The sequence below is a fragment of the Mirounga leonina genome, unplaced genomic scaffold, assembly GCF_011800145.1.
Source record: "Mirounga leonina isolate KUSES-001 unplaced genomic scaffold, KU_Mleo_1.0 Mir_177, whole genome shotgun sequence".
Classification (NCBI taxonomy): Eukaryota; Metazoa; Chordata; class Mammalia; order Carnivora; family Phocidae; genus Mirounga; species Mirounga leonina.
In genome coordinates this window covers 2,092,191-2,102,517 of record NW_023270459.1, presented here as the reverse complement: position 1 = coordinate 2,102,517, position 10,327 = coordinate 2,092,191, and the positions used below count along the sequence as shown (strand labels likewise).

The window sequence follows — 10,327 nt, the reverse complement described above, 5'->3', positions numbered from 1 at the left end:
CCCCCCCCCCCCCCCCCCCCCCCCGTCTAGATCCGGTCCTTCTGTTGTTCTGTCTGTAGCCCATTTGCTTTCTTTGTCTTTATAATTTAATTTGTAAGTGTGTGTGTTTGGTACGCGTCTGCTCCTGGATTAAAAGCTCTGGGGGTCAAGGACTACTGTACCCCCAATGCCCAAGAGAGGGCGTCCCAGATATGCTTGTCACACAGAGGGAGGAATGTTACACTGTCCCCCTTGTCATGTGGGGGGCGGGTGGGGGCTGGGAGTCCTAACCTGAACAAGCCTTATACTATGTTTGGGTTTCATGGCATATGTTTTAGTCAGGAATCTCGTTATTTGAAAATTATTTTACCGTCTGGAGAGAAGCATTAGGAAATCTCTCCTAACACCGTGCTCACAAGGTGACATCTTTGTGGAGGATGAATACAATGCTCTTTAAGAAACTTAGCAAGCTGACTTTTCACTCAAATACAGCGACTCACACTGGTTTTAATCATCATCACCGAAACAGCATAGCTCCTGGAGTCTCCACCACCCCTTTAAACATCTTCCGGCGAGAGTCACGTTCCCCTGCCCCTGAGTGAGGACTCTGGAAGGGGCCGTAGCCTCTCTGCCTGACTTTAGCAATCGGCTGCCCTACAGTCACTGAGTCGCAACTCGATCCGGTCATTGGAAGGACATATCAGAGATACTCATCCAATCTTCGGATTTGACTTACCAGCGAATCTTCTCCCACCTCCCAGCTCAGGGCTGCTTCCCGCTGGAGGCCTCAATGGTTGGGGAGCCTGCTTACCTCTCCTCTGTTCCTCCACATTGCACTTCTGCAGCTAACGGCTGATTTCTGACATGTCCAGGGTTGGAGCCCCGGGAGGAAATGGGAGGCAGGCAGGTGTCACTGGACTGGGAGCACAGCTGAGCGCATGCTCCCTGGGCTCTGTGGGGGCTCCCAGCCCACCCTCCTGATCTCCCAGGCAGGGGGCTGACTGACCCCAGGCTCCTCCTGGCTATCAATCACCTCAGGGGCGCCTGCTGCTGGCGAGGGTGGGTGCAGGCATGATGGGGCTCACCACCAGCTTTCTCCAAAGGTGTTCCTCCCCATAGGCTCCTCTCTCTCTGTGGTTTGCGTAAGGGGTGAAGGGGCTCACTGGTTTGGCAGATCATTTCCTTTTTACTTTCTCAGTGGCTGGTCGTTTCTGTCACAGCGGCACCTTAGTCATAACCGCAGTAAGAAGGGTCACTTCTACTCGTTACAATGAATTTTCAAAATAAGCTGTGTAGAGATGATTTACATGGTATGTTAAGTAATGTTACACAGATATGTGAAAGAAGCAAATCACAGGGTCCTGGGATCAAGTCCCACATTGGGCTTCCTGCCCAGCGGGGAGTGTGCTTCTCCCTCTGCCCCTCCCCCTGCGTGTGTGCTCACTCTCGCTCTCTCAAATAAATATCTTAAAAAAAAAAAAAAGCAAATCACAAAAATGTCCCACATCAGTTAGGTGTTCCCACAGTAACACTGCTTAACAAACCACCCCAAAATCCAGTGGCTCATAGGCATTAGCATTTTCTCTCTGGCCCACACGTCCGCAGGTCGGCTGAGGTCTGGCTGGCCTTGGCTGCGGGTCTGCTCCGGGTGTCCCTCCTCCTTCTGGGACCCCCTAAGGCATGTCCCTCTCATGGAGATGGCAGGAGCACAGGAGGCAAGCCCGCCTCCCCACATTTCATGCCTTGCTTGAAAGCCATTGGCCAAATCAAGCTACATGACCAGGCCCAGGATCGGTGGGGTGGGCATGTACCCGTCCTCGAAAGTGGAGAGGGAGGAGTGAATTTTTGCCAAACTGTAATCTACCAAATAGTTTATACGTATGTAAAATGAGAGCAACTGAAATGGAACAATGCTAGGAGAATTATTCTTGGAACGTCAGTGCATCGATGTTCTAACATCTGCTGTCCAGAAAGTAAACATGCATGCATGTGCCCTAAGACTATCTCGCTTCCAGTCTAGTTGGCCAGCAACTTACTAGATAGATGTAGATTTCCATTCTTAAAAAGCATACTCCTTGGGGTGCCTGGGTGGCTCAGTCATTAAGCGTCTGCCTTCGGCTCAGGTCATGATCCCAGGGTCCTGGGATCGAGCCCCGAATCGGGCTCATGCTTGGCGGGAAGCCTGCTTCTCCCTCTCCCACTCCCCCTACTTGTGTTCTCTCTCTCCCTGTGTCTCTCTCTGTCAAATAAATAAAATCTTAAAAAAAAAAACAAAAAACACTCCTATTTCTGATCGCATATTTTCTTTCTAAAGGGAATCTCAAGTGCTTTTCTTTCTACCATCTATTTCTCCCTCCTCAGTATGGCTGTGACCCGATCCAAAGATGCTCCTCCTTTTGGTCCCCCAATCCCCAGTGGAACCACATTCCGCAAGTCTGATGTCTTCAGAGACTTCTTGCTGGCCAAGGTGATTAATGCCGAGAACGCTGCGCACAAGTCGGACAAATTCCACACCATGGCCACCAGGACCCGCCAGGAGTACCTCAAGGACCTGGCTGAAAACTGTGTCTCTAACACACCCATTGACTCCACTGGCAAGTTCAACCTCATCTCCCTGACCTCCAAGAAGAAAGAGAAGACAAAAGCGCGGGCGGGCGCTGAGCAGCATAGCGCAGGGGCCATTGCCTGGAGGGTGGCGGCTCAGGACTATGCCCAGGGCGTAGAAATCGACTGCATTTTGGGGATTTCCAACGAGTTTGTGGTGCTCTTGGACCTGCGCACCAAGGAGGTGGTATTCAACTGCTACTGCGGGGATGTCATTGGCTGGACCCCAGACTCCTCGACGCTCAAAATCTTCTACGGGCGAGGGGACCACATCTTCCTGCAGGCCACAGAGGGCTCCGTGGAGGACATAAGGGAAATCGTCCAGAGACTGAAGGTAAGGGATAGAGCTCCTCAGTGGTACAGCTCTTCTGTGGTTTGGCGGAGGCCTCAGGGAACCCGCCCCCAGCCCCATCAGTCAGGCCAGAATACTAATTGGCCGCGAGGGAGTCAGAATTGCCACTTAACACACTAGGGGGTCTCATGGGCCCTGCAGCCTGGGTTCTTTCTGGGGACAGTTCGGGCCAGGGATCCAAGGCTGTCCATGAGGATCACCTTGGGGAGAGAAAAGATAGATTTATTTACTCTAGGTCTTGATAGAAAATACAAGTTTACTCTTATGTTCAAAATGTAAGGGTACTTCCTAGAAGAATTAAAATAGAATGAAAAGCTTCAGGCTGTTAAAGGATAGGGCATAAAGCTGATGGGGGGGCAGGGGGGCGGATATAAGAAAGCATGGTAAAACAGACAGTTACATAACAGGAGTAATTCCAGATCCGTAATCATAATAAATGGGAATGGTTTAACTTCCTCTATTAAAAGACAAAGATTCAGTCTGGGTAAATTCTTGCTCAGGTTCAGAGTGTTGGCCAAACCAAGAGTGACAGATTGGTCCCAGGTGACAGCTTGGTAGGTGGTGGCCTGAAACGTGGTACTGAGAAGTACTCAGGCCACGTGTGAGCCTCGTGGGAAGGAACGGTGTCATTGGCAGTGGGCTCCCAGTGGGTTTCACAGAAGGCCACATCATGCATGTGAAATAGGGAAGGGAGCCTGACACAGACATGGGTTCTAGAGTCACAAGGCCTGGCTTTGGGTCCTGGCACTGCCACTGGCCATCTGTGTGACCTTGAGCCAAGTCCTTAACTGCCGTGTGACTGACGTTTTTCAGATGTCCCCATCTGAAAAATGGGAACAAAAATTACCCTATGTCATGTGAAAGTTTTAAGGATTGGATGAGTTACGTTTCCCAGACAAGCTTGCCTGACTCAGCAGGCTGTGACCTCCAGATGCCAGCGCGTTCACCCTTCTGGGCCTTTGCGCTCTCATTAAGTTCAAGTTGGGTTGATGGAGCCCTGCTCTCGGCTTCCCTGACCCCAAAATTCATGCTCAGTGTTAGACAGCAACATGGATGTGAGGTCCGAGAACCAGGGCCTCCATCTGTTTTGTTCACTTGCTTATGTCCTCTGCATAGATCAGGGCTGGCACACAGTAGGTGCCCAGTAAATACTGATTAGGTGGTTAGCTGAATGAGTTTAATTGAACCCTCCCTGTGTGCGGATAAGCAGCAGGTATGCGCAAGCTCGCAGTCATCCGCCCCACGGAGCATAGGTGCTGTTCTTATCCCCACTTGACAGGATGAGGAGATTGAGGCTCAGGGAGGTACAGACTCTCACAGAAGGTCATGCAGCCAGCAGGGGGCAGACTGGGCTCTGAATCCAGGTTTTCCTGACTCTGAAACCCATTTGTGCCCGAACTCAAGACTGGTAGCTAACTGCTAGCTCGGCATCTCCACCCGGGCGTCATGGAGCCCCTGAAACTCTGTCTGAGGGCAGACTCCTGGTTTTCTTCCCCTGCCCCACAGCGTTTTCCTGCCTCTGGAAAGGGCAAGTCCATTGCTACATTTGTTGAGGTCGGAAGCCTTGGCATCAGCCCTGCTGTTCTCTCACTCCCACATCCCATCTGGCGGCGCCACCTCTGGTGGGCAGACTCCAGCTACCCCTCCCCTTCCACAGCCTCCCCCGGCCTCTCCTGGACTCTGCAGTCACCTTCTGTCTCGTCTCCCTTATCTCCACCCTTGCTTCCTTAGGGTCTGTCCTGAGTAAGGCAGCCCGAGGGATCTGATCCCATCACTGCTCTGCCCAAAACCCTCTGCCCTCTCTAGATGGAAGCCAGGGTCCTTGCAGTGGCTTCTGAGACCCTGTGTGACTGGCTCCCTGTCGCTCTCTCCACTCTGGGTACACAGACCTTTGCTGCTTCCTGAGTGTGCCAAGCAGGCATCCAGCCTCAGGGCCTTTGCACTACCCATGCCTCTTGCTGGAGCACTTTTCCTGATCTCCCTGTGGCTCACTTTCTCCTCTCCTTTAGTCACATGTCACCTTGTCAGGGAGGCCTCATTATGTAAAATTGTAACCCCCCCAACTTGGCCCTGAGCATATTCCACCCACTTACCCTGCTTTAATTTTCTCCATAGCACTTACACCATATGAAGCGTATTTATGTATTTGTTGTTCACCACTGTGTCCTCAGCACTGAGGTTGGAATGCAGCACACACTCGGCGAACTCGTACTGAATGCCTGGCTGCATATTGCCCTGTAGTAATAGCAAAAGCGAACATCTACGGAAGGCTGTCAGACCCTGCCCAGCACTTTGCACGACTTTGCATTTTTTTCCTCCCCAAAGCCCAGTGAAGGAGATGCCCTTCTCATCCCCACTTCACAGATGAGGAATCTGGGACCCAGAGAGAGTTAAGTGCCTGGGTTCTTAAACATAAGAGTATTCTTCCTCCCCAAATCCTGACAACAGCTCGCTTTTCTTGAGCAGTGACCATGCCGGGCAACGTGCCAGGTGACATGTTTTACCCACATCCTCTCTGTGCTGCTCCGTCCCACGCCCACCCCCAACCCTACTGTCAGCGCAGCATTTTACAGCCCGTTAGCACAGCCCCCCCTCACAATCTCCATGCCCCAGAGCCCACTGAGGATCCAGGTGGCCGGGAAGTGATGATGTAAGCCATCTTCTGTGAAGGGACAAACCCATCATACACGACTCATGACAGCAAGTCTGCTTCACCGAGTCCTCCAGGGGAAGGCATCCATGCCGTCCCCAGCAGAGCTAGGATTCAAACATCCTTCATTTGTTAAGTCAGCAAGTATTATTACTTCTGTTTGAGCTGGGCAGTGCTGGGACACAGCAGTGACCATGATGGGCCCCAGCCACCCTCCTGGGGCTCCCGTCAGAGGCAGGAATTGAACAAGGAGTTACAAGTGCCAAGAGGTTAAAGAGCGAGTATTGAGGATGCCAGGGGAACCTATCGTGGGGAGAGGTCTCAGAGCCACAGGTCAGATGCAGCCCCCAGACCTAGTCAGTTAATTCCTAAAACTCGACCTTCGGAAGATGTCACGTGAGGGTAGCTCTCCAGGGGCTCTGGCTATACTGGGCATATGTTTGCACAGGGCGGTGGGCAGCTGAAGCAGGGCAATCAGCGCCCCGTTTCGATGGGGGCACAAGTGTACTATTTGGCCCTGGTCCCACCCGCCTACTTCTCACTTAACAGTACCCGCCAACTACCCCAGCTTGTGAGCCCGGGCCGGGGGGTCCCTGAGGAAAAACTTTTAAACTGAGACGAGAGCAAAAAGTCGGAATCATCGTGGTGCAGAATGAGGGGAAAGAAACAAGGGGGGCAGCGAGGAATGTGGCATGGAGGCTAGAAGCAGGAGTTAAAAAGTCAGGTCTGTACAGGTCTTACATCTGTAAGATAAGCAAATCAGTTGTGCCTGCCTCACCAGTGAGATACTGGTGAAATTAGGCCTATGAAGGGTTTAGTGCACTGAGAGAGAAACTTGACAGAAACGTCCAGTGTGTCCGTGCCCGTGACCAACGAGGCCACACCAGCACTGGGGGGTGGGGAGGGCCCGACCGTCCCCGGAGGCCACAGCGGGCCTGCTGACTGCCGTCCATCCTCCATTCCTCCCCTCCTGCTTTTGGTAGTAAGACCTCCCACAGCACAACAGACGTGGATGTTTTTATTACATCTCTTGAGATGATTATATGATTCACATCCTTTCTCTTATTGATGTAATGCATCACATTATTTGATTTGCAAATATTGAAACACCCTTGCAACCCAGGATTAAATCCCACTTGAACTTGGTGAATGCGGACACACGGGACGTTTCTCTGTCACCCACAGCCAGATTCTTCAGACACAAGGGTGACCGCTTCAGGGGGCAGGATTTGGACTCCCAAAGCGGAAGTAACGGGCTAGAATGGAGCCAGTCACAAGTTTCTCTCTCAGTACACTAAACACTAGGCTTTCCTTTCCAACCAGTTTAAACTTTTTAATTGTGGACGACGTCAGACAGCCGCAAAAGTAGAAGGACTCAATCTAGCAAACTCCCGGGCTGTCTCTGGCTCCCTCAGCTGTCAGCCAGCCCGTGGCCGGTCTTGCTTCTTCTTTCCCTCCCCTCCCTTCCTCCCCCCCCCGCCCCGATTATTTTGAAACAAATCCGGGACATCCTATGGTCTCATCTGTACACATTTCAGTATTTATCGCGAAAACACAGACCGTTCAGAAAGCAACTGTTTTGTCATTATCATACACCGAGCAGTCATAGTAATTCTTTATCGTCACGTGAACAAGTTGGGCTGTGAAAGCAGCTGCTGGGTCTCGATCCAGAATTCTGGAGGACAGGATAGGAAAGGATACAGAGTGTCACGCGCATGCCAGTGAGTAAGGATCAGTACTGTTCTGTGGAGCGGTGCCGGCTCCTGCGTGTGCCGCCCACTGTGCAGACGTCCAGACTCTCGCCGTCTAGCTCAGATGTGGTTACATCCTCAGGTGAGTGCCTCCCCATCCACGCTCTCGTTTCCGGCTGCCTATGCCCCGCAGTGTGCTTGGTTTGGGCTGCAAGGAATGTGTGTGTAAACGGACGCGTGAATGCGTAGAGTGGTTTGTGACCTAAAATTTCCTCACGGGGCATTGTGATGAGAGAAGGGCGAAAGCCCCTGCTGTGCTGGGTACGTTGGGCGGCAGTGTTTCTAGCCACGGGATGGCTTCCCACCGGCAATTTGAACTATTGCACGTTCTCTTTCCTTAATGCAGTTTCCGGAGAGCACAGACTAGACCAATCTCGATGTAACTTGTTCAGTAGCCGTGGCTGTGGCTCGTTAGGTTAATCCTTGTCTCCCAAGAAGAGGAGGGAATTCCTAAGGACACGCTGAGGGACCGGGGTTCTCTTTGGCGGGTCCTCTTATCCATAGTAACACGTGATCATGGTGACAGTCACACACACATGAAGCAGGGAGTGAATCGGAAGCAAGGCCTGGTGTGGTCTGGTCAGCTCCAGGCTGGAGGACAGTCTGAGGAGGAGACTGGGGAAGGGGTTGTGCCTCTAAGAATGATGCCATGAAGTAAAGAATATGGCGCGAGCCCCCAACCAGAGAAGATCCCAGGTCTCTGGTCTGCTGCTTCTCCGGACTACTTTGGTTAGAGTCATTGGATCAGGATAAAATATTAGTGGCTTAAAACAACAAAGGTTTATCTGTTGCTCACACTCAATGTCCAAGCTTAGGTTCAGCAGGGGTCTCTGCTCCACATTGTTCTCACTCTGGGACCCCAGCTGACCACAAACAGCCACTCTCTGGAACAATCGCAGTAGCTGTGGCAGAGGGGAAAGGCCTACAGAGGGTCTCGCCCTGGCATTAAATGCCCCACCCTGGATCACCTGACAGTTCCACTCACAACTCATTGACCAAAACAAGTCCCAGAGCCCACCCCCAACAAGGGGGCCAAGAAGTGTAATCCCACTATCTGGGGAAGGGGGAGGCCAGGGGCACTTGGAGAACATGGCTCATGACTGCCACGGTCGCTCCTGGCTAAGAAGCCACATGGTTGCCTATCCTTGTTTCTTCAGAAGTCAAGAGCCCAGGCTGGGACTGGGTGGGTGTTTACACCTATATCCTGGCATCACATGGGAGGGATGGGGGTCAGCAGGGTCTTTGGCCCCGAAGGCGGGGAGGAATCTGTGCAGGGGTCATCCAGAGCTTGCCTATTGCCCACAGGTCATGACCAATGGCTGGGAGACGGTGGACATGACCCTGCGGCGGAACGGGCTCGGGCAGCTGGGCTTCCACGTGAAGTACGACGGGACGGTGGCCGAGGTAGAGGACTACGGGTTTGCCTGGCAAGCCGGCCTCCGGCAAGGCAGCCGACTGGTGGAGATCTGCAAGGTGGCCGTGGTCACACTGACCCACGATCAGATGATAGACCTCCTGCGCACCTCTGTCACCGTCAAGGTGGTCATCATCCCGCCTTTCGACGATGGCACGCCCCGGAGGTAAGGGCATCTGCCCTGCAAGGTGGGAGCCGGGTGAGGGGGTGGTGGCTTCCAGAGCACTGTCACCCGACGCCCTTTCTCAGCAGGAAGAATGGTGCTGGGGAAAGTCGACATCTGTCAAACACCCACTGCGTGCCACTTACGGTTGAAGCTGTCCAAATGAGCACTGTCCCATTTCATGTCCAAAATGGTCCCATGAGGTGGGCACCCTCATCAGTCCCATTTTCTAGATGATGCACAGAGCATTAAAAGTAACTTGCCCCGAGGACACACTGCACTTGATCCATTTCTTTAGCACGTATTTATTGCACCTCTAACAAGGTGCAAGCTCCATTCGAAGTGCTGGGGAGACAGCAGGGACAAAATGGAGTGAGTGCCTGCTCCCTTTGGAGTTTGTGTTCTAGAGGCAGGGACAGGCAGTAATGAGGTTTAAGAAGAAAATTAAAGCAGGCTGGATAAAGGGCCTGCAGTGTGGTGGGAGAGCTGCTCATGGGTCAGGGAAGGCTACTGGGCAGAGGCAGCCATGTGGTCTTGTCCAGGCCAGGGCGTCCCCAACAGAGTCTGCAGAGTCTCCGAAGTGTGAGTGTGTGTGGCGTGTCCATCCGTGCAGCAGAGACCAGTGTGGCTGGAACAGGGGTGAGAGGTGGGGCAACCTTCAGGGGAGCTTACACAGTGACAGACTTGGGTTTTACTCCACATACAGTGGGAAGACAACGGAAAGTTTGTCTTGTTTTTTTTTTTCGTTTTCTTTTTTTCTTTTTTTTTAAGGTTTTATTTATTTATTTGACAGAGAGACACAGCAAGAGAGGGAACACAAGCAGGGGGAGTGGGAGAGGGAGAAGCAGGCTTCCTGCAGAGCAGGGAGCCCGATGTGGGGCTCGACCCCAGGACCCTGAGATCATGACCTGAGCCGAAGGCAGACGCTTAACGACTGAGCCACCCAGGCACCCCTGACTTCTTGTTGTTGTTGTTGTTGTTGTTGTTTTAAGATTTTATTTATTTATTTGAGAGAGAAAGAATGAGAGCGTGAAAGGGAAGAGGATCAGAGGGAGAAGCAGACTCCCCGCTGAGCAGGGAGCCCGATGTGGGGCTCGATCCCAGGACCCCTGGATCATGATCTGAGCAGAAGGCAGATGCAGAAGGCAGACTGAGCCACCCAGGCCCTTATTTCTTCATCTTTTTTTTTTAAAGATTTATTTATTTATTTGAGAGAGAGAATGAGATAGAGAGAGAGAGCATGAGACAGGGGAGGGTCAGAGGGAGAAGCAGACTCCCCGCTGAGCAGGGAGCCCGATGCGGGACTCGATCCCGGGACTCCAGGATCATGATCTGAGCCGAAGGCAGACGCTTAACGACTGAGCCACCCAGATGCCTCTTTTTTTTTTTTTTTTTAAGATTTTATTTATCTGCG

The 10,327-nt window shown here is 52.3% G+C and overlaps 1 protein-coding gene across 3 annotated transcripts in view; it reads left to right on the top strand.

The window, feature by feature from the left end:
• SIPA1L3 (signal induced proliferation associated 1 like 3) overlaps positions 1-10,327 on the top strand; it is a 227,363-nt gene that overhangs the window by 156,204 nt on the left and 60,832 nt on the right. For all 3 annotated transcript variants that reach the window (XM_035023460.1, XM_035023459.1, XM_035023461.1), the window contains 2 exons: positions 2,341-2,917; positions 8,642-8,916. In XM_035023460.1, the coding sequence (XP_034879351.1) occupies positions 2,341-2,917; positions 8,642-8,916 (852 nt within the window). The remainder of the gene's footprint in view (positions 1-2,340; positions 2,918-8,641; positions 8,917-10,327) is intronic.